Source organism: Delphinapterus leucas, chromosome X (genome assembly GCF_059928025.1).
Source record: "Delphinapterus leucas isolate spDelLeu-1000000601 "Yukka" chromosome X, BTC_Dleu_Yukka2, whole genome shotgun sequence".
Taxonomy (NCBI): domain Eukaryota; kingdom Metazoa; phylum Chordata; class Mammalia; order Artiodactyla; family Monodontidae; genus Delphinapterus; species Delphinapterus leucas.
In genome coordinates this window covers 112,035,019-112,059,444 of record NC_143150.1, presented here as the reverse complement: position 1 = coordinate 112,059,444, position 24,426 = coordinate 112,035,019, and the positions used below count along the sequence as shown (strand labels likewise).

Below are 24,426 nucleotides of genomic sequence, written 5' to 3'. Positions count from 1 at the left end.
AAAAATTTAATGAAAAAATGTAAGGTGGACTACAACATGTAAAAAGCAAGTGAATACTGACAGGAATTTTAAGCAACACTGTATTAAAGTGGTATAGATATAACATAGTAAGTCATCAAGTGTAGCTCACCATTGATTATGCCAATAGAGGGAAAAGAAAATAAATCCGTCAAGACAATCTTTGCTTTTGATCTAAGGAGAACATATACAGCTCTGGAAGGCATCAGATTTATATGCACATACATAACTTTTCAGCAGACTTACTTTGCTTACGTCTGATCTAGGGGACATGTCCCTCCCCCACTTTTGAACACATTTTGTGTTTCCAGGATGATTTTTTTTAATCTCTCCCCCACCCTTGCCCTTTGGTAACCATAAGTTTGTTTTCTATGTCTGTGAGTCTGTTTCTGTTTTGTAAATGAGTTCATTTGTACAATTTTTAGATTCCACATATAAGTGGTATCATAATATTTGTCTTTCTCTGTCTGACTTACTTCACTTAATATGATAATCTCTAGGTTTATCCAGGATGATCTTTTCGAGCGGCTGATTATAAAACAAATTACTGACTGTGCCTGAACTATTAATGACTGGGCACTTTTGTCTCACTGGCAGAAATTATTCAGTAAGAGTTAAGGACAAAGGGCAATGAAATGAAAGTTTTCTTTACTGTGGAAGGAACACAGAGGGTGAAACCAAGCAGGACGCTGTGGGGTTCCTGGGCACAAAAGTCTTTCTGTGTCCCCCATTTCTTGATTACAGGAAACAGGCTTTATTCAGCCTCCATGACCTTCCCTGAGTTCCAATGGGCAGGTTCAAACAGTTGCTAATCAGGGAAGGGAGGTGATGCAGAGACAAGGGATGAGCAGTCAAGAAACAATAGTGCAGCCTTGGGGCAGGGTCCTGGTTCCCCCTCAAGGGATACACATAACAATATCTTTGAGCTGTTTTGCAGATACTGAAGCCCCCACCAGGTGGGAGAAGTTAACGGTATGCTGCCCACAAGCACGTAGACCCCAGATCTGTTGGAACCAGAAGGTTGATGATGCTGACTCTCACTTACCTCACCACCAACCAATCAGAAGAATGTCCACAGGCTGATCACACCCTCTGGGACACACAGTTTTGAGGGCATTAGCCTACTGTGGCCCCCTTTCCAGGGCAAAGCAATAAAGCTATTCTTTTTTACTTTATGCAAAACTCTGTCTCCGAGAGTTAATTTGGTGTCGGTGTACAGAGGCGGGATTCCGCATCAAGGGCAATAAAATAAAGCAACAAGTGATGACCGCTTGAACTAAAATAGGTCCCTATTTCCTAAACACAAACCATGGAGACACTCAGGCTATGGTTTCTATTGGTGACCGATGGTTAACGATGGGGGTGGTTTCACACTGTTTCTAATAAAGCTAGTGCTGGCCTTGCATAAGAGTTTTAGGTAACCTAGATATCATTCCATTTATAGGAAGTTACAGCACTAAACGCTGTAAGATTTAAAGAGTGAAAGTCTTTAGAACAGGTGGGAAATGAGCTTTCCTTTCTTTTCTCACGGAAAGAGGTGTGTCCAGGCATGTGTGACCACATAATTGTTCAACTGGATATTTATCTCCAGGTTAGCCATCCTGCTGATGACTCTAAAAGGTTTAGCAACGCCTAGTCTAGACCACTTGTTTTCAACTTTGGCTGCACATTGGAATCCCATCCTCAGAAATTCTGCTTTAATAGGTCCAGAGGGCGTTAGAAGTTTGAAAAACTGCTCAGATGATTCTAATTTGCAACTAAAGTTGAGAACCACTGCTCTAAGCTTTCTAGAACACTGGCCATATGTAAATTAAGAAACCCTCATGCTGCCATCCTCTCCTAAAATTCACTCTTTTTTTCCGGAACTTTATTTTTTTAATACAGCAGTTTCTTATTAGTTATCCATTTTATACATATTAGTGTATACATGTCAATCCCAGTCTCCCAATTCATCCCACCACCACCACCCCCCGCCACTTTCCCCCCTTGGTGTCCATATGTTTGTTCTCTACATCTGTGTCTCTATTTCTGCCCTGCAGACTGGTTCATCTGTACCATTTTTCTAGGTTCCACATATATGCGTTAGTATATGATATTTGTTTTTCTCTTTCTGACTTACTTCACTCTGTATGACAGTCTCTAGATCCCACCAGGTCTCTACAAATGACCCAATTTTGTTCCTTTTTATGGCTGAGTAATATTCCATTGTATATATGTACCACATCTTCTTTATCCATTCGTCTGTCAATGGGCATTTAGGTTGCTTCCATGACCTGGCTATTGTAAATAGTGCTGCAGTGAACATTGGGGTGCATGTGTCTTTTTGAATTATGGTTTTCCTTGGGTATATGCCCAGTAGTGGGATTGCTGGGTCATATGGTAATTCTATTTTAAGTTTTTTAAGGAACCTCCATACTGTTCTCCATAGTGGCTGTATCAGTTTACATTCCCACCAACAGTGCAAGAGGGTTCCCTTTTCTCCACACCCTCTCTAGCATTTATTGCTTGTAGATTTTCTGATGATGCCCATTCTAACTGGTGTGAGGTGATACCTCATTGTAGTTTTGATTTGCATTTCTCTAATGATTAGTGATGTTGAGCAGCTTTCATATGCTTCTTGACCATCTGTATGTCTTCTTTGGAGAAATGTCTATTTAGGTCTTCTGCCCACTTTTTGACTGGGTTGTTTGTTTTTTTAATATTGAGCTGCATGAGCTGTTTATATATTTTGGAGATTAATCCTTTGTCCGTTGATTCATTTGCAAATATTTTTGCAAATGAATAAAGGAATAAAAGGAACACAAATTGGAAAAGAAGAAGTAAAACTGTCACTGTTTGCAGATGACATGATACTATACACAGAGAATCCTAAAGATGCCACCAGAAAACTACTAGAGGTAATCAATAAATTTGGTAAAGTTGCAGGATACAAAATTAATGCACAGAAATCTCTTGCATTCCTATACACTAATGATGAAAAGTCTGAAAGAGAAATTAAGGAAACACCCCCATTTACCATTGCAACAAAAAGAATAAAATACCTAGGAATAAACCTACTTGGGGAGACAAAAGACCTGTATGCAGAAAACTATAAGACACTGATGAAAGAAATTAAAGATGATACAAACAGATGGAGAGATATACCATGTTCTTGGATTGGAAGAATCAATATTGTGAAAGTGACTATACTACCCAAAGCAATCTACAGATTCAATGCAATCCCTCTCAAATTACCAATGGCATTTTTTACAGAACTAGAACAAAAAGTCTTAAAATTTGTATGGAGACACAAAAGACCCTGAATAGCCAAAGCAGTCCTGAGGGAAAAAAATGGAGCTGGAGAAATCAGACTCCCTGACATCAGACTACACTACAAAGCTACAGTAATCAAGACAGTATGGTACCGGCACAGAAACAGAAATATAGATCAATGGAACAGGATAGAAAGCCCAGAGATAAACCCATGCACCTATGGTCAACTAATCTATGACAAAGGAGGCAAGGATATATAATGGAGAAAAGACAGCCTCTTCAATAAGTGGTGCTGGGAAAACTGGACAGCTAAATGTAAAAGAATGAAACTAGAACACTCCTTAACACCATACACAAAAATTAACTCAAAATGGGTTAGAGACCTAAATGTAAGACTGGACACTATAAAACTCTTAGAGGAATACATAGGAAGAACACTGACATAAATCACAGCAAGATCATTTTTGATCCACCTCCTAGAGTAATGGAAATTAAAAGAAAAATAAACAAATGGGACCTAATGAAACGTATAAGCTTTTTCAAAGCAAAGGAAACTACAAACAGGATGAAAAGACAACCCTCAGAATGGGAGAAAATATTTACAAATGAATCACCGGACAAAGGATTAATCTAAAATTCACTATTGACTCACTATACCATCAATGTTCTAACTCATAATGCTTTCTTAATTGCTCCAATACCTTTAATAATTCCCAGAATAATTCTGGTTTCATCCCCAAGTATTAGTTCATGCAGCTGGTTTAGAAGATTCTGAAGCATTAGTACAGCTATTTGTCTTTGGGGCCAGGTTTTATTCACGATGACATTGCAAGTTTATGCTATGAGCCAGGGCTCAATTATCACAAAAGATTTGTCCATTGGTCAATAATTCATGTTGAATCACTTGAGGGCATGGATCTAACTTTGTTCTGGATGGGGTAGGGGGGGAGGGGTAGGGGGTGGGGGGGACCAAGAGCCCTGTGCACTAGTGGGTTTGAGAAAAGTGTTCAGATGTATTGGCCTCAATGGTTAAAGTTAATTCTACACAAATTGTAGAAAGAATTAACCAGATGGTTAATTCTCATTCTAAGATCTTGCTTTAAATAGTGCTCTCTAGTTAAGATATACATGTAGACGTCTCTGGTTTTACTATTAAACAATAAATGAAAAAAAAAAACAATATGTGAGGTGCATACATTGCACGCATTGTACCAAACACTAGAATCTAATGCCCTTTTTATCTTTCATAACATTGACATTTTGCAGGAGTCCAGGCCAGCTGTTTTACAGATTGTTCTACGTTTTGAATACATCTGATTGTTTCTTCATGGTTAGATTCAGGTTAAGCATTATTTGCAAGAAGACTATATAGGTGATATTGTTCCTTTTTTCCAACTGCACCACATCGGGAGGCCCCGTATTGGTGATGGTATTTTTGATCTTTTGGTTAACTTGGTGAATATATTGCAATACCATATATCACACAGCGACTGTATTCGTACTCAGAGAAGCAAAGTATCAGGCAAGACTCCGAGTGCGCAGCAGTAGGCAGTCGTTTTCCCAGGCTCCTGGGAAACCCGTTCAACCACGCCCACCCCACTGCCTCCCGCGCCTCTTTTCTCGGAAAATCAACCCTCAGAACCAGAAAGCTCCTACTCCAAGGGGCCCAAATCTTTTCCCATCAGCATGGGTGCGCCTGCGCAGCGAGTCTCCAGGAGGCTCTTTTCCAGCGCCCGACCGCTTTCTTTTTCTGCTCTCCACGGCCTCCCCCGCCGCTCGCTCTTTTCCCTAAGGGGTCATCACGGGGCGCCAAACGCGCGCCCGCGGGAAGGCCGGGGGCGGGGCGCGGCGCGGCGCGGCGCGGCGCGGCGCGGCACGTCAGTGGCCTTCCGGGCGGAAGTCGGCAGCCTCCGGAGCTGCTGATTGGCTTTCTGGGTGGCGCCTGTGTCGGCCTCCGCGCCAGTTTCGGGCTGGTTGGCGCGGAATCGGAAGACTCCGGGACCATGGCGCTGGTGTACGGCGATGACTGCGAGCTGGGGGCGAGCGGTGAGAGATGACCCCGCGCGCGGGGTCCCCAGTTGGGAGTGTGGAGACTGTGGCATGATTGCGGGTGGTGGGGGCTCTGTTTTATTTTTTTCTTAGGTAGGCGCACGCCCGGGTTGACCCGCCGGTCTCTTTGGGCGCGGACCTCGGACGTCCAGGACTGGAACCTGTGAGGCCTCGGACAGGTCTTCTTTGCAGGGCTGTTGGGTCCTGGCAAGCCCGAGCAACCCCCTGCGGGGCTTTTTGTTTGGGAGGCTGCCTCACCTCTCTCACTGCGGGTCTCCGCACTTGGCTGCCTTTCTTTTTATTTCTTTTGGTGAATCTCATCCCACGTGCTGGGCACACCTTCATGAGACTGGCCCCGGTGGGGCACAGTATTGGCCGAAAGTATTTCATTGCTCCCGCCCCAGGTGTCCGCTTGAGGGCTGGGACGGAACGGATGTGCGCCCTTCCCTTGGTAGAAACTGCTGGGGAGATTGTTACACGTTGTACCTCAGCAGGAAAGAAAGCTCTAAGTGCTGTCACGTGAAGATACAAACGCGTTTTGTCTTTGTAGGTAATAGGTTTCTACTTTATGCATTAACAATTTTTTTTCAAATTCTATGGAAAGTTCTTCAGGTGCCGCACAGAAATAGTGTTCACAATCTAGTCATCTCAGGTGAAGCTTCTAAAAAAAAAAGTATCAGTTCAGCAGCATTTCGGATGCCTTGTATATTACTCCGTTTTCAGTGGTAATATTCTATCTCCAAAAATAGAATACAAAAATGCAAATGGATTTGTCTGATTTCTGAGTTTTGAGCAGTGTGCAACTAAAGTGTGACTTCACTTCAGTGAACTTAAAATTGGGTGCTTCACTCTCTCAGCTCAAGCATCACATCTCCTGTCACTCAAATACATCACCATTAATGAGAACTTGCTTCCTAATTAGCTTCCTTTGCATTCACCTAGTCGTGAATCACAGATTTAAATGTGTTCTTCTATCCTTTCGCTTTTTAAGACAATTTGTTTTGGAGAGCCCACTAGCCTGAATTACAAATGGGATGTGTGATGTACGTGAACAGTCTTTGCAGCCCTCCATCAGTGATACGTCGCTAAGACCTTTCTTCACTCTAAAAACTACGTTCTCCGTGAACATCAAGAAATCACTCTTTGGAGGACATCGTGCAATCTTGAGATCCCTCTTAAGTCATGGTGTTGATGAGTGGCTGGGGACTTGTGACTGGAATTTTTCCTTTCCAGCCGACTTGGAAAGATTGTTACCTGAAAGACTGTTGCAGCCTTGTGTGTGTCTGCCTTGGGGGGTGGTGGGGGTACTCCAGATGGTAATTTTGAACCAACTATTTAAACTTTGGTAACTGGATTTTTTTCATGCTTCTTCTTTTTCTTTTCTTTTTTTTTTTTTGCTAATTTACCTACTTGAAGCATTGGAGACGTATTCCATAAAGGAAAATTTAGGCCTTTTTTCTCCTTAAGTATTAGAAGATGGGGTGGCTGTGAAAAGTTGAAAGGTCTATAACTAGCTGTTACTGTATATGGAAATGGATAGGGGAGAGTTTAATGATTTAAAAAAGCAGGTACAGTGGTTCATTCAGCAAATATTCATTATGTACCTACGAGGTATAGGCATTCTGTCAGGCTCTGGTGTTACAGTGGTAGGTAAGCTGGGCATGGTTTTTGTCTTCATGGAGTTGAGATGGTAAACATGTAATTATATGCAGTGCTATATTGGGGCTTCCCTGAGAAAACGGCTTTGCTTTATTTTTGTTTTCTAGAAGCTAGACCATGTTAGTGCTAATTGTGAGGTGTTGGCATATGTGTGTGCATCTGTACACACACACACATACACATTAAGTGAGCTCCTGTATTGCTGAGTACAAAGTAAGCCAAGCATCTTCATTTAATCCTTAAGAACTTTATGAAGCAGACATGATTATCCCCATTTCACATATGAGGACCCTGAGGCTCTGCATTAGAGTCCTTAGGTGTAGGCTACAGGAACCAACTCTAGTTGATTTAAACCGAAAAGGAATTTATCTGAAGGATATTGTGGTGTTCACAAACTCCGGAGAGCCAGTCAGGGGGCACCTTAGCTAGGAACAGTGGTTAAAATCATGCCACAAAACTGGTCCATTGAGGAGGTTGTTGCCAACCATGGCCAAGTACTTGAAATTAGAGCCTTCAAGTACCTTGGGACATTGCTGGCACTGTTGTTCCAGGTACTCAATCCTGTAGCTGTTGCTACTTCTAGAATCTTCCATTAGCCGTCCCCCTTTCCTTGTCACACTAGCTTGTGATTTAAAGTCTGAGCAGGTGTTCATAATTGGAGGGCCTATTTTATATGCTCATGCCCTAGCTGCAAGGGCATAAGGGAGGGGGGACTTCACAGATTCTGATGCTGGGCAGCTTAAAAAACAACAAGACACCTGGCCACTGTAGCTCAGAGAGGTTAACTGGTTGTCTCATGTCACCCAGTAAGTGGCAGAGCCTGGTTGTGCCGCTTCGTCCTGATCTCCTCCCACTCACTCTATGCTCTCATGTCCAGCTTACCTTCCACATTGACTTCCTCTTGGTTTCTGAATACACCTTGCATTTTCATCCCTTTGTAATTTGGCTCATGCCTTTTCCTTTGCTTGTGCCCCTTGTTATCCTGTACTCTGATAGTGAAATTCTACTCTTTCTGTGTTGGAAACCTCCCCTGTGAAGCCTTCTCTGATTTCCCAGGCAAAATTAATGGCTCTCTTTTCTACATTCCCTCAATACTGGCTTCCTACCTCTAATATGGCACCATCTTTATATGATGGTGGGAGCCTCAGGTCTTTTTGCTTTCCTTGACTGGGAGCCCCTTGAGGACCGGCAACTCTGTCCTATTGGTAATTGTACCCCAAACCCTTAGAGTGGCACATCGTTGCCTGTGGAATACGTCTTATTGAAAACCTATGGTTTTTGTCAGGATAATCTGACAAAGGAGTCAAGGGAGTCTTGAAGGGAATACACTGAGGCCACCTTTTCACTCTCAGTGGTCATGTTCCATAATCTCCAAAACCTTTTCATGTAGGCCTGCTCACGATTTTTTGAAATCATTTGAGTGACACCCAAGATTTTGTGGCTGTCATCATTAAGTACCTGCATTCCTTAATGCCTTTCTGAAAATGGATTTAAAAGTCAAATGTGAAAGTCAAACAATAGGCTGAGATGTTATAGAGAGATTCCATTTCCAGAAAGCTAGGGAAAAAAAATCTCTAATTATGCCTCACCTTTAAGATACAGTTTTCAACAGTTCATTGCCAGCACTTGGTACATGTTCTGTAAATTGCATCTTCTATTTCAAACACTTAGTCAAACAGCTGAATGTTGTTATGAATGTTCCAGGGGGGTTGGAGCTTTTAGGATGCCTGTTATCAATACTGCTCCTTTTCTGTGCTTACTACTTTTTATAAAATAATTAGCACAAATACAATACAGTACTCAATTTCACAGACATAGGTGGCAGTCGTGCTGAGCCTCAGCTCATCGCTGGCAGGAGGCACTGTCTTGCTTGGCTTGGGTATTCATCAGCTGGCATATGAAAGTCTTCATTCTGTGGATGAAATCTTTTCAGTACGTGTGTGAGGTGGTCAGTTTATGATGACCCAAAGTGTGAGTAATTCAAAAGTTGAATGACTGACCACTGAGGCTCTCTGGTACTTCAGTAATTTTCTACAAAACACATTTTAATCTTTGTAATCTTTCACCTCATCCTCTAATGTCGTAACCAACTGCATGAGGCCTGGAAATCAGTGGTGGAATCAAGAATCTCCTTAGAGCCACCTTTGTTAAATTCTCCCAACCCCCAATTTATCCTTCCTTTGGAATCCCAGACTCTTTATCTGTACCTCTGTTAGGGCATGTGTTACTTCTAAAAATTGTTTTAGAGTTAGTTGCTACTTACAAGCATATCTCGCTTTATTGTGCTTCACAGATACTGCTTTTTTTTTTTTTTTTTTTTACAAATTGAAGATTGTGGCATCCCTGCATCGGGCAAGTCTGTTGGTACCATTTTCCCAACAGCCTTTGCTTATTACTTCATGTCCCTGTGTTAACATTATTTTGGTAATTCTCACATTTCACATTTTTCATTATTATATTTGTTATGGTGATCTGTAATCAGGGATCTTGGATGTTACTACAACTCACTGAAGGCTCAGATGATGGTTAGCGTTTTTACCAATAAAGTATTTTTAAAGACATAATGCTTTTGCATACTTAATAGACTACAGTATAGTGTAAACATAACCCTTATATGCCCTGGGAAACCAAAAAAAAAAAATTCGTGTGACTAACTTTATTGCGATATTCACTTTATGGGTGTTGGTCTGGAACTGAACCCGCAGTATCTCCGAGGTCTGCCAGGTATCTCCCAGGTCAGATTGTAAATTCTGTGAGTCTGTGGGCCCTGTCTTTCTTATCTTTGTGTCTCTCAGAGCGCCTGGTACGTTGCAAAGAGCAGGTGCTCCTCAAAGCCTTTCAAATGTTGATTAACAGAACACAAAATGAATTGTCCCTTTTATAACCACTTAACGGCCTGCCACTTCCCTGGGAAAGGTTGTGGGTTAACGACTGATCTCCCTTTAGTGTCTCCAGGGGATATCAGTTGAATTTGGAATTTTTCTCTTTTTGGCGGAAAAAAAATAACAGTTGCTTCAGCTGGAAATTTCTGAAGAGCCACAGGAGCTGCAGATTCAGCCCTGAGCTTGTGAATTATTTCCATTATAAAAAGAATCCATTTGTATAACATTAAACTTGTATATTACTATTGGCTAAAAACTTGCTTTGTTTTTGAGGGAAGATGGCTGACAATTTTGTACATCTCATGTAAATTTGGCTTCTTTTCAGCTGTGTCAGATTCAGGGAGTTTTGTAACTTCTCGATCCCGGAGAGAGAAGAAATCAAAGAAAGGGCGACAGGAAGCTCTGGAAAGACTGAAAAGGGCTAAAGCTGGTGAGAAGTATAAATATGAAGTAAGTAACCATTTTTCTGGGCTTTTTCTCCTGTGCTTCATCTAATTCATAGCCTGTAGATAATTTTATGTCACCTTTGTCACTGATTAGAAATATGCATATATTTAAAGCTTCTTATAATAGTAATTTCTTAATATCAAACATATGGGCATGAGGTAGATTTACAGGTTATGGGAGACTACTGAACTCTTAAAGTTCCTATGAGGCACCTTACAGATGCTTTTAAAATTAGTAAGCACACTGCATCTCTGCTAAGTTCCATGGCTTCGTTGAGGGAACTTACAGATGCTTTTACTTTACTCATAAGGTATTGAGCAGTCTAGCCCAGCACTGCTGCTCCTTGGAGAGAATTGTTGTTTCTAATCTCATATGCAAGGGGAGCGCGGTAGGGACTTGGACCTTCCCTCTGCTGTGTCCTGCGTGTAGGATTGAATGTGATGCCCTTTTGGCTCTTTTCCTCTACCCACTGTCGATGCCCTGCAGGTAGAAAAGCAGATTGGTACCATCTGCACAACATTGTCTAGCTTCACATTGAGGGCACTCCCTGAGGATCTTAACTGCCTCAGGGCTGGAAAGTGATTAATATGAGAAAATAATAATACCAACAACAACAATAGCAACTAATGCAGTTTTTCAGCTAACACTGTTGTAAGTGCTTTTACAAATATGTTCACTTATTTAATCCTTCCAATACCGTATAAAATTAGATACTGTGATTAACAGCATTTCGCATGGGAGGTATATGAGGTCACAGTGGCAGAGCCTTGATTGGAACTCAGGCAGCCTGGCTTCAGAATGTGCCTGTTTAGCCATGGCCTGTTCTGTATTGGGATAGTAAGCAAGTAGAAGAGGATTTTTGTCATTTGGCACCATTCATTCAAGTTAAGGGAGTCAACCAGATCATGAAGGGTTGCTAAAAGGATTACAGTAAAGCAAGAGTAAAGCATTTTTAATGTAGGTACTTCTATAAAGGAGTTCTGTGGGGCATTTCAGATGTTGACACAATGTGACTGATTTCCCATTAATCGCTGATGTTAATGGCATGGCTCTAAGAGTTCAAGCTGAGCAGTAGCAGTGTTTTTAGAGATTGAGTCAAAATGACTTTTTAACGCAAAATGATTTTTTTTTTTTTTTTGCGGTACGCGGGCCTCTCACTGCTGTGGCCTCTCCCGTTGCGGAGCACAGGCTCCGGACGCGCAGGCTCAGCGGCCATGGCTCACGGGCCCAGCTGCTCCGCGGCATGTGGGATCCTCCCAGACCGGGGCACGAACCCATGTCCCCTGCACCGGCAGGCGGACTCTCAACCACTGCGCCACCAGGGAAACCCTCAAAATGATATTTTAAAAATTTTTTAAAATTTTATATTTTAGAACAATATTTGTTTTATTGTTTATTATTATTTTTATTTATTTATTTTTATTTTTTTAACATCTTTATTAGAGTATAATTGCTTTACGATGGTGTGTTAGTTTCTGCTTCACAACAAAATGAATCAGTTATATATATACATATGTTCCCATATCTCTTCCTGCTTGCGTCTCCCTCCCTTCTACCCTCCCTGTCCCACCCCTCTAGGTGGTCACAAAGCACCGAGCTGATCTCCCTGTGCTATGCGGCTGCTTCCCACTAGCTATCTACCTTACGTTTGGTAGTGTATATATGTCCATGCCTCTCTCTCGCTTTGTCACTATTTTTTAAAAATAGTTTTCCGGTGTCTTTTGATAGTATGTAAATGAGTTGCTTAACCGAGAGACACAGTATGCATAATAGACTTAAGCCAACAAAGCTAACCTTGCCAGTTCCCTCTCCCCTCAAAAAGAAAGTTGGTCAGTACAGTCATTTTAATTAGACTAGTTTGTGTTTGGGTTGTCAAAAAACTTAATTTGGTAGGGCAGGTAATTTCTGTCATCAAATGATCAAAGGCCAGATCAGTGTTTGCCAGTGATCCCTGTTGAGTAGATTAAACCGGAGGTAAAAACTAAGCTTAATCCTGTAATTACTCTAAGCCCAGGTAGTTGTGGCAGAAATCCAGTCAACTCTACCCATCAGGCTCTCAAAGCTCTGTGTCCAGGTGTTTTTTCCTAGAGTCTTAGCTCTTCAGATGGAGTTGGTCGTTTCCTCCAGTCCCCACTTGAAAAGGCAGAACTCTCAAGAGAAGGGGGAGTTTTTAACGAGGTATCTTTAAGTTCTTGCTAACCAGCCCACCAATTTCTCACCTGGGAGATGGGAGCCCGCCAAATTCTCACTGCAGTGGTGTGCATCTATGCTGTCTGTTGCTTTAACTGTGCTGAGGTGGTCTGCTCTGTTCAGGCCAGTAGTTTGTGGTGTTCTGGCCTTCTGGCGGTCGGGCAGCCCGTGTGATTTCAGGCCTTGCCATTCTCTCCGCACTTGCCCTCTGTTTTTAAGACCTGAAAATGGTGGGGAATCAGTGGTAATACAAATAGGGATCACTCAAAAACCATTTCTAGTGTACCCGTAGTGTGTGTTTTGCTGATTTTTGGAGGGGGATGGATGGGGGAGATTTTCCTTTTGAATTACATTTGGTTGGTTGAACAGTTATTAAGATTATTGTCTATTTGTGGGGCACCATCAGCTAGTGGAGAGGGAGGTGGCATGTCTTACAGGTTTGCCAAGTACAGGAGAAACCAGTCTCAAAATTACAAGTGACTAATCCCCAAAGCAGCTAATGAAGAATTGGCTATAATTCAGTTTGTTTTTTATGAAGTAGATGAGTAATTGCTGGTGTGACAAGTATATTATGCTAATGGAATCATTTAATATCTTATGTTAACACCCACCTAAAAGGAATACTAAGTTAATTGATGTCTATTTAAGGAAAATCCTGCAGTGGTGTTGAATGTCAGAACTCATGATTTGGTTGCAGCTACTCCTTCAGGCTGCCATTCCACTTTGAATTTGACAATTTTTTCATCAGAATTGTTTAACACTTTCACTCCACTTGAAACTCTCTCAAACTTGTACGATGGCAGGTAGAGGACTTCACAAGTGTTTATGAAGAAGTTGATGAGGAACAGTACTCGAAGCTGGTCCAGGCCCGCCAGGATGATGACTGGATCGTGGATGATGGTATGTGGGAAGAAACCGCCTGCCAGGCACTGTATCATTTGCTTTTCGTAGCTTCTCACTTGTTGGAGTTGCTGCTTTGCTTGGGCAGATGTAAGGCGCTAACTTAAGGTCATACCTTTGGTTTGGGTTTTCCTCAAATGCATGATTTGAGGGTGTGGAATCAGAAAAATAGGAAGTTTATTGAGGGACATTTTGGAGAAGCCAGGCACACACCTCAGGCTATAGTATAAATCCTCCAGGAAATGACTGTAGCAATTGGAAGGAACCTGTGGGCCATCCCCATGTGATGGGGCGTAGGAAAACTATCTCACGGAATGGCTGTGAGGATTACAGGAGACTGTACTCGTGAAGAGTAACTTTGGCAGGGGCCCCGGGCAGAGGGTGGTCCCCATGTTCTTACAGCCCTTGTGGAAAGCTCGATGGTTCCTGTTTGTGGGACTTGACTTCTTGGACGTGTGAGTGCTGACCGCGGAGCAGAGGGAGGGGGGTGTAGACTGTGCCTGCCACTATATTTTTGTTCCTACTTCTGTAATTGAACTCAGCTATATTGCCGGCTTTCCAGGCTCAGTAGTTGTGGCGCACGGGCTTAGTTGCTCTGTGGCATGTGGGATCTTCCCAGACCAGGGATTGAACTCGTGTCTCCTGCATCGGCAGGCGGATTCTTAACCACTGCACCAGCAGGGAAGCCCGACTTCTGGTGATCTTGATTCTTTTACTTTTTTTTTTTTTTTTGTGGTATGTGGGCCTCTCACTGTTGTGGCCTCTCCCGTTGCGGAGCACAGGCTCTGGACGCGCAGGCTTAGCGACCATGGCTCACGGGCCCAGCCGCTCCGCGGCATGTGGGATCTTCCCACACCAGGGCACGAGCCCGCGTCCCCTGCATCGGCAGGCGGACTCTCAACCATTGCGCCACCAGGGAAGCCCGATTCTTTTACTTTTTATTCTTCTGGTAGAGTAGAAGTACTGTAAAGCATCCTATTGTGGCAAACTTTGATCCTATGGGCCAAATGATTACCTTAGTTCACCTAAATAGGCATAGTATACAGTTGATCCTTGAACAATATGGGTTTGAACTGCTTGGGTCCACTTGTATGTGGATATTTTTCAGTATTAAATACTACAGTACTACATGGCCCATGGTTGGTTGAATCCGCAGATTTGGAAGAACTGTGGATACTGATGGCTGACTGTAAGTTATGTGTGGATTAACCCCCAGGTTGTTCAAGGGTCAACTGTAGATCCTTTGGTTTTGACTCAGAAAACGTGTGTGGGTGCTGTGTTTCATCTGACTTCTGGTTGAACAGGATTCTGCTGCACTTAAAAATGGCCTGGGCCAGGAGAACCTCTGAGTGGGTATAAAAGGTTTTTTTTTAATCTTTTTGTCATGGCTAAAATATTATTGGCCAATTTTAGAAATTTGATCCCGATATTACATTTTGTTCCTGCAGATGGTATTGGCTATGTGGAGGACGGCCGAGAGATTTTTGATGATGACCTTGAAGATCATGCCCTTGATTCCCATGAGAAAGGTATCTGCATTTTGAGATATATAGAATTGTCTAAAATTTCAGCCGACTTGGTACTTTGACACAGTTTCTTTAAGGAAAAAGGACCTACCACAATTGTTTTTCAGTATAAAAAATGTTCTGATGTTGAAAGAAGCGTAGTTATGTAGAAAATTAAACGCAAAAAGCGTAAACAACCAGGAAATGCAGTATCATGTCTCTGTTATCCAAAGAGTTTAGTCTTACTTATTTTGGAACTTTTAGTCCTGTGGTCATTTTAGACTTGATAATTTTGGGGGCTGCAAGAATTGATGTCTTTTCATTCCTACTGAAGTGACATACTTAGAATTTTAGCTCTTTGATAGAAGTACAGTACAATAACAAGGTTTAGAACTTCTGTCGACTTGCTTTGTTTAATTGAAACTTAAAATGATATGAATGTATGTGTCATAGTTTCTTAGCTACACAATCATTGGCAAAAAAATTTTTTTGAGTAAACAAGCCTGACTTAGTTCCTGTAAAATGAGAGGGGAAAATTCCCTTCAGTATTTGTTTTTTTGGTTTAGTTCATTATTACCACCAAGTGGTAGATCACTGGTCAGCACTCTGTGGCCCACTTACGGCCAGTTTGTTTATGGCCCACTTACGGCCCGTTTATTTTTGAACAGCTTTATTGAGACATAATTAACATACCATACAATTCACCGATTTAAAGTGAACATTTCAGTGGCTTTCAGTATAGTTACAGTAGTACAGCCATCACCACAATCGATTTCATTACCCCAGAAGGAAATCATACCTGTTACTATATAGCCCTCAAGCTAAGAATGGCTTTTACATTTTTAAAGTGTGTGTAAAAAAAGAAAAGAAAAATTCAAAGAAGAATATGCAACAGCTTAAGAGACGTGTGTGGCCACAAAACCTAAAATCTGTGCTCTCTTTACCCTTTTCAGAAAGTCTGCATCTTAATTTGTAGATTATTAACATTTTATGACATTTGTTCACTTTGTCCCTCTTCCCCTTTCCCAGACACATACATGCAGACTTTGTTTTTGGTGAATTTATTGAAAGTAAGTTGTAGACATGCTTCAGTGGTGATCTCCTAAGAACAAGGGTTCTTGTCTTTTTAGTCACAGTACCATTCTCAGGATGTTATCTAAGATTTTGTCCATATTAAGATTTCCCCAGTTAGCCCAATAATGTCTTTTATAACTGTTTTTAAAAATGCAGTGTCCACTTGGCTTTTCATGTCTCTTTAGTCTTATTTCGTGTAGAGAGCAGCACCATCCCTCCTTCCTCCCTCTCTGGCCCAATGTCTTTCATGACATTGACATTTTTAAAGGGACCAGGGAATTCCCTGGGGGTCCAGTGGTTAGGACTCCATGCTTTCACTGCCGAGGGTGTGGATTCGATCCCTGGTCGGGGAACTAAGATCCTGGCAAGCCATGTTGTGTGGCCAAAAATAAAATTCAAAAAACAAAAAACGACCAGGCTGGTTGTTTTGCTGAACGTTCCACAACCTGGGATTTGCCTGATTGTCTTTTTGTGCTTAGAATCAGGTTAAATATTTTGACAAAAATAAAATTTAGATGAACTTGTGTCCTTGCCACTCATATCAGGGACACATAAGGTGAGTTTGTCCCATTACTGGTGAAAAGAAGTTTGATCTCTTGGTTTAAGATGATGTTTGTCAGATCTCTTCCTTGTGAAGCTACCTTTCCACCTTTGTAATTAATGGAAATAGGGGTGATAATTTGAAACAGTGTGTGTATATCCCTTTTTCCCACCAACTTTTACCCAGTGCTTTCAGCCTCTACTGATGATCCTTACCCGTTTTTTTTTTTTTTTTTTTTGGCCACGCCGTGCAGCTTGCAGGATCTTAGTTCCCCAACCAGTGATTGAACCTGGCCCGGCAGTGAGAGTGCCGAGTGCTAACCACTGGACTGCCGGGGAATTCCCCTTACTCTCCTTTTTTAAATTAGCATTTCAAACTCATGGATTTAAATAAAAGTGCTGTTACAGTTCAGTATCCATTATCATCGTTTTTTTGTTTGATGTGCAAATTACCACAAATTTGGCAGTGGGAGACCCTTTGAGCTGGCTCTACTGTCCTTTTGGCATGGTCTCATCAGTCTTTGAGCATTTCCTTGCTTTCTGGGCCAACAAGATGTTCCAGGTTCTCCTTGGGTGATTCCTGTCCTAGACCTGGAATCACCCATTTCTCCCAAGAATCATGGTCCCTTTTAGTAGCAGATCTGGGGGAGGGATGTGCTCGTTGCTCCTGGGATGTAATGGTTTCTAGGCCCTTTCAGTGAACAGAGCTAGGAGATTATATATACATGTATGCTGTGAATTCATACTGATACATTCGATTCAAGTGTAAAACCACAGGGTACTTCATTTTCCCAATCTATATTTGTGTTTAGCTTCACCCTCAGTGAAAACCCTTGTCTTCTAAAATATACTCAGAATAATTTTGGGAAATTTAGAATTACTAAACCTATACCTCTAGCAACAACCCTTCTAAGTAAAGTTTACAATTTCTTTGCAGTTTTTAAAATTTGTTTTTGGCCGCACTGCATGGTATGGGGAACTTCCCCCACCAGGGATTGAACCCGTGTCCCCTGCAGTGGAATCACGGAGCCTTAACCACTGGACCACCGGGGAAGTCCTCTTTGCAGTTTTATTTGTTCTTGGCATATATCCTACTGAGAGTGTATGGTGACGGTGTTGTGTTTAGAAGCTATATGAAGTAATTTTTTTCTGTGCTGTAGTATCAGTTTAGTACAGAGGTTCATTTGTTTTTGCTTGTATTTGAATTTAGGCTTTTAAAAATATCCTTTTTTTTCTTTTGTTTTAATTTTAGTTTTTGAGTATTGTAAAACATTTTTATGGCTTAAAAATCAAAATGATATTCAAGAAATAGACTAGATAACTTTTACTCTCACCTCTATGCTTTCTACTTCATTTCTCCCCATCTCCATTTTTATTAGTTTCTAATTATCCTTCCTGTGTTCCCCTTTACAAAAAAATAAGGTTGTATATGTTTTTTTCACGTGGGATGTTATTCGTTCATTCATTAGTTAAATTATGTGGATCATCTTCCTGGTTTCTGCCAACCTGTGTCATGTAGGAACGCTACACACTGGTACCTACCATTAGATAGTAGTGTGGCTAATTGTGTTATTCCTACTTTTTATGAGTCCATGAAGAAGAGGATGAAGTGAGCCCATGTGATTTTTCACCTCCCTGAAGTGAGGAGGTTTGTGTTAGTTTCTGGCGTTGTTGTTAATTATATCATCTTGAATGAGTCCTATCACCTCTCTGGACATTAGTTTTGTCAGCTGTAAATTAGGAGATTGGACTGGACAGGGAGGTTCTCGAGGAAGGGACCCACGTCCTGATCATCTCAATGCTGATCACAATAGCAAGTGCAAAGAAAATGTGCAGCACTTATTGAATAAATGAACCATCTCTGTTTCTGTAATCATTATGTTAGCGTTTCCCACTAATACGTCAGTGGAGAGAATGACTTGACATTCTGAAGGAGAACTAATCTTAGAAATCTATTCCATGCTTTGTCACCATTCACCCACAAGTCGCTGCTGTTTCAGTGTCTTTCCCAAGGAGCCCGGTAAGGTCCCAAGATCTTCAGAATGGAAATGGAATTCCGCAATCCACTTTAAACACTTAGAAGAAATCGTAGAGTTTTGCCTGGGAGTAAAAGGTCAACTCTTTTTGGTGCAGATCCAGTCCCTGGCATGTTGTTTTCAAACAGAGAGAAAAACATCAACTAAATCCCAATGAAGAAAAGTCAGTGGGAAAACGAATAAAACAAATCAAATTGGGGACTTCCCTGGCGGTCCAGTTGTTAAGACTCTGCACTTCCATTGCAGGGGGCCTGGGTTCGATCCCTACTTGGGGAACTAAGATCTAAGATCCCGCATGTTGCGTGGCACGGCCAAGAAAAAAAAAACCGGAAAGTAAGAAAGAAAAAAACAAAAACAAAACAGAAGCCCTAAAATTGTGGAAGAATTTCATCTCAAATGTTGACTCCTGTTCTTTCTCTGTTTCCTGTTGTCCTATCTAATTCCTGCTAACCTACAATGGTGAGATTAAAGCCCCTTAGTGAAGCCTTCCTTGCTAGTCAAACCTCTATTGACCTTCTGTTTTGATACTCTTTATTAGGACCTGAATTTTGTTTACTAAACATTTTGACCATTGCCTATATTCTCTTTTCAAACTGCTCCAAATGATCTCTTTAAAAAATTAAATTCCCCTGTCTTATGTTTTTCACAAATGTGCTACAAATCTTTTCATAGTCTTAGGCACATGAAAAGTACATAACAGAAAATTTATCATCTGTGACATTTAGTGCATTAACAGTGTTTGCAACCATGACCATTATCCAGTTGCAGAACATTCTTTCACACCAGATGGAAACTCATACCCATTAAGCAGTCATTCCCGAGTCTTCCTTCCCTCAGCCCCTGGCAACTGCTAACCGCTTTCTGTCTCTGGATTTCCTATTTTGAATATTTCATACAGTGGGAATCATGCAATTATGTGAACATTTGTGTCTGACCTGTTTCATTTAGCATAGTGTTTTCAAGGTTCGTTCATGCTGTAGCATGAATCAGTACTTCATTCCTTTTTAGGGCTGAATACTATTAGATTGCAAGGATAGACCACATTTTGTTTATTCATTTATTAGTTGTAGTGCATTTGGGTTGTTTCCGTCTTTTGGTTATTGTGACCAGTGCTGCTGTGAACTTTTGTGTACCAGTTTTTGTTTGAACACTTGTTTTTAATTCTTTTGGGCATATGCTGAGGAATGGAATTATGTGTATGTATTTTTATTCCCTTTTCTTTCTTACACAAAGGATATTTTCTATAGATACTTCTGTACTTGGCATTTTTTCACTTAAGAAGATATCCTACATCAACTATACTTCAATTAAAAAAGGAAAACAAGAAATAAAACTGTATTGATAATGCAGAAAAAATGAAAATTCTGAAATGCTGAAAATAAAAGATAGCCTGAAAATCACTGCATACCAGCACATAGAGGGCTTTCTTTCTTGCTTGCTTATTTCTATATAGCTGCATAGTATTCCATTGTACGGATGTACCAGGGTTTATTCATGTAGTTTTCTTTTTTTTTTTTTACATCTTTATTGGAGTATAATTGCTTTACAATGGGGTGTTAGTTTCTGCTTTACAACAAAATGAATCAGTTACACATATACATATGTTCCCATATCTCTTCCCTCTTGCGTCTCCCTCCCTCCCACCCTCCCTATCCCACCCCTCCAGGCGGTCACAAAGCACCGAGCTGATCTCCCTGTGCTATGCGGCTGCTTCCCACTAGCTATCTACCTTACGTTTGGTAGTCCATGCCTCTCTCGCTTTGTCACAGCTTACCCTTCCCCCTCCCCATATCCTCAAGTCCATTCTCTAGTAGGTCTGTGTCTTTATTCCTGTTTTACCACTAGGTTCTTCATGACATTTTTTTTCTTAAATTCCATACATATGTGTTAGCATACGGTATTTGTCTCTCTCTTTCTGACTTACTTCACTCTGTATGACAGACTCTAGGTCTATCCACCTCATTACAAATAGCTCAATTTCGTTTCTTTTTATGGCTGAGTCATATTCCATTTTATATATGTGCCACATCTTCTTTATCCATTCATCCGATGATGGACATTTAGGTTGTTTCCATTTCTGGGATATTGTAAATAGAGCTGCAATGAACATTTTGGTGCATGACTCTTTTTGAATTATGGTTTTCTCAGGGTATATGCCTAGTAGTGGGATTTCTGGGTCATATGGTAGTTCTATTTGTAGTTTTTTAAGGAACCTCCATACTGTTCTCCACAGTGGCTGTATCAATTTACATTCCCACCAACAGTGCAAGAGGGTTCCCTTTTCTCCATGCCCTCTCCAGCATTTATTGTTTCTAGAGTTTTTGATGATGGCCATTATGACTGGTGTGAGATGATATCTCATTGTAGTTTTGATTTGCATTTCTCTAATGATTAGTGATGTTGAACATTCTTTTGTGTGTTTGTTGGCAGTCTGTATATCTTCTTTGGAGAAATGTCTATTTAGGTTTTCTGCCCATTTTTGGATTGGGTGGTTTGTTTTTTTCTTATTAAGCTGCATGAGCTGCTTGTAAATTTTGGAGATTAATCCTTTGTCAGTTGCTTCATTTGCGAATATTGTCTCCCATTCTGTGGGTTGTCTTTTGGTCTTGTTTATGGTTTCCTTTGCTGTGCAAAAGCTTTGAAGTTTCATTAGGTACCATTTGTTTATTTTTGTTTTTATTTCCATTTCTCTAGGAGGTGGGTCAAAAAGGATCTTGCTGTGATTTATGTCATAGAGTGTCCTGCCTATGTTTTCCTCTAAGAGTTTGATACTTTCTGGCCTTACATTTAGGTCTTTAATCCATTTTGAGCTAATTTTTGTGTATGGTGTTAGGAAGTGATCTAATCTCATACTTTTACATGTAGCTGTCCAGTTTTCCCAGCACCACTTATTGAAGAGGCTGTCCTTTCTCCACTGTACATTCCTGCCTCCTTTATCAAAGATAAGGTGACCATATGTGCGTGGGTTTATCTCTGGGCTTTCTATCCTGTTCCATTGATCTATCTTTCCGTTTTTGTGCCAGTACCATACTGTCTTGATTACTGTAGCTTTGTAGTGTAGTCTGAAGTCTGGGAGCCTGATTCCTCCAGCTCCGTTTTTCGTTCTCAAGATTGCTTTGGCTATTCGGGGTCTTTTGTGTTTCCATACAAATGGTGAAATTTTTTGTTCTAGTTCTGTGAAAAATGCCAGTGGTAGTTTGATAGGGATCACATTGTTTGTGTAGATTGCTTTGGGTAGTATAGTCATTTTCACAGTGTTGATTCTTCCAATCCAAGAACATGGTATATCTCTCCATCTGTTTGTATCATCTTTAATTTCTTTCATCAGTGTCTTATGGTTTTCTGCATAGAGGTCTTTTGTCTCCTTAGGTAGGTTTATTCCTAGATATTTTATTCTTTTTGTTGCAATGGTAAATACGAGTGTTTCCTTGATTTCACTTTCAGATTTTTCATCATTAGTGTATAGGAGTGCCAGAGATTTCTGTGCATTAATTTTGTATCCTGCTACTTTCCCAAATTCATTGATTAGCTCTAGTAGTTTTCTAGTAGCATCTTTAGGATTCTCTATGTATAGTATCATGTCATCTGCAAATAGTGACAGCTTTACTTCTTCTTTTCCGATTTGGATTCCTCTTATTTCCTTTTCTTCTCTGATTGCTGTGGCTAAAACTTCCAAAACTATGTTGAATAAGAGTGGTGCGAGTGGGCAACCTTGTCTTGTCTTCCTGATCTTAGTGGAAATGCTTTCAGTTTTTCACCATTGAGGACGATGTTAACTGTGGGTTTGTCATATACGGCCTTTATTATGTTGAGGAAAGTTCCCTCTATGCCTACTTTCTGCAGGGCTTTTATCATAAATGGGTGTTGAATTTTGTCGAAAGCTTTCTCTGCATCTGTTGAGACGATCATATGGTTTTTCTCCTTCAATTTGTTAATATGGTGTATCACATTGATTGATTTGCATATATTGAAGAATCCTTGCATTCCTGGAATAAACCCCACTTGATCATGGTGTATGATCTGTTTAATGGGCTGTTGGATTCTGTTTGCTAGTATTTTGTTGAGGATTTTTGCATCTATGTTCATCAGTGATATTGGCCTGTAGTTTTCTTTCTTTGTGACATCCTTGTCTGGTTTTGGTATCAGGGTGATGGTGGCCTCGTAGAATGAGTTTGGGAGTGTTCCTCCCTCTGCTATATTTTGGAAGAGTTTGAGAAGGATAGGTGTTAGCTCTTCTCTAAATGTTTGATAGAATTTGCCTGTGAAGCCATCTGGTCCTGGGCTTTTGTTTGTTGGAAGATTTTTAATCACAGTTTCAATTTCAGTGCTTGTGATTGGTCTGTTCATATTTTCTATTTCTTCCTGATTCAGTCTTGGCAGGTTGTGCCTTTCTAAGAATTTGTCCATTTCTTCCAGGTTGTCCATTTTATTGGCATAGAGCTGCATGTAGTAATCTCTCGTGATCTTTTGTATTTCTGCAGTGTCAGTTGTTATTTCTCCTGTTCCATTTCTAATTCTATTGATTTGAGTCTTCTCCCTTTTTTTCTTGATGAGTCTGGCTAATGGTTTATCAATTTTGTTTATCTTCTCAAAGAACCAGCTTTTAATTTTATTGATCTTTGCTATCGTTTCCTTCATTTCTTTTTCATTTCTTTCTGATCTGATCTTTGTGATTTCTTTCCTTCTGCTAACTTTGGGGTTTCTTTGTTCTTTTTTCTTTAATTGCTTTAGGTTCAAGGTTAGGTTGTTTATTCAAGATGTTTCCTGTTTCTTAAGGTAGGATTGTATTGCTATAAACATCCCTCTTAGAATTGCTTTTGCTGCATCCTGTAGGTTTTGGGTAGTCGTGTCTCCATTGTCATTTGTTTCTAGGTATTTGTTGACTTCCTCCTTGATTTCTTCAGTGATCACTTCGTTATTAAGTAGTGTATTGTTTAGCCTCCATGTGTTTTTGTATTTTTTACAGATCATTTCCTGTAATTGATATCTAGTCTCATAGCGTTGTGGTCGGAAAAGATACTTGATACAATTTCAATTTTCTTAAATTTACCAAGGCTTGAATTATGACCCAAGATATGATCTCTCCTGGAGAATGTTCCATGAGCACTTGAGAAAAATGTGTATTCTGTTGTTTTTGGATGGAATGTCCTATAAATGTCAATTAAGTCCATCTTGTTTAATGTATCATTTAAAGGTTGTGTTTCCTTATTTATTTTCGTTTTGGATGATCTGTCCATTGGTGAAAGTGGGGTGTTAAAGTCCCCTACTATGAATGTGTTACTGTCCATTTCCCCTTTTATGGCTGTTAGTATTTGCCTTATGTATTGAGGTGCTCCTATGTTGGGTGCATAAATATTTACAATTGTTATATCTTCTTCTTGGATCGATCCCTTGATCATTATGTAGTGTCCTTCTTTGTCTCTTGTAATAGTCTTTATTTTAAAGTCTATTTTGTCTGATATGAGAATTGCTACTCCAGCTTTCTTTTGGTTTCCATTTGCATGGAATATCTTTTTCCATCCCCTCACTTTCAGTCTGTATGTGTCCCTAGGTCTGAAGTGGGTCTCTTGTAGACAGCAAATATATGGGTCTTGTTTTTGTATCCATTCAGCCAATCTGTGTCTTTTGGTGGGAGCATTTAGTCCATTTGCATTTAAGGTAATTATCGATATGTATGTTCCTATTCCCATTTTCTTAATTGTTTTGGGTTCGTTATTGTAGGTCTTTTCCTCTTCTTGTGTTTCTTACCTAGAGAAGTTCCTTTAGCAGTTGTTGTAGAGCTGGTTTGGTGGTGCTGAACTCTCTGAGCTTTTGCTTGTCTGTAAAGGTTTTAATTTCTCCATCAAATCTGAATGAGATCCTTGCTGGGTAGAG

The 24,426-nt window shown here is 40.6% G+C and overlaps 1 protein-coding gene across 4 annotated transcripts in view; it reads left to right on the top strand.

Moving 5' to 3' along the window:
- The first annotated feature begins 5,202 nt into the window (after window positions 1-5,202).
- POLA1 (DNA polymerase alpha 1, catalytic subunit) overlaps window positions 5,203-24,426 on the top strand; it is a 308,813-nt gene continuing 289,589 nt past the window's right edge. For 3 of the 4 annotated variants that reach the window (XM_089904662.1, XM_089904660.1, XM_089904661.1), the window contains exons 1-4: window positions 5,203-5,316; window positions 10,186-10,310; window positions 13,301-13,397; window positions 14,846-14,926. In XM_089904662.1, the coding sequence (XP_089760788.1) occupies window positions 5,274-5,316; window positions 10,186-10,310; window positions 13,301-13,397; window positions 14,846-14,926 (346 nt within the window). In that variant the 5' untranslated portion in view covers window positions 5,203-5,273. The remainder of the gene's footprint in view (window positions 5,317-10,185; window positions 10,311-13,300; window positions 13,398-14,845; window positions 14,927-24,426) is intronic. The other variant, XM_022560503.3, reaches the window with a different exon arrangement.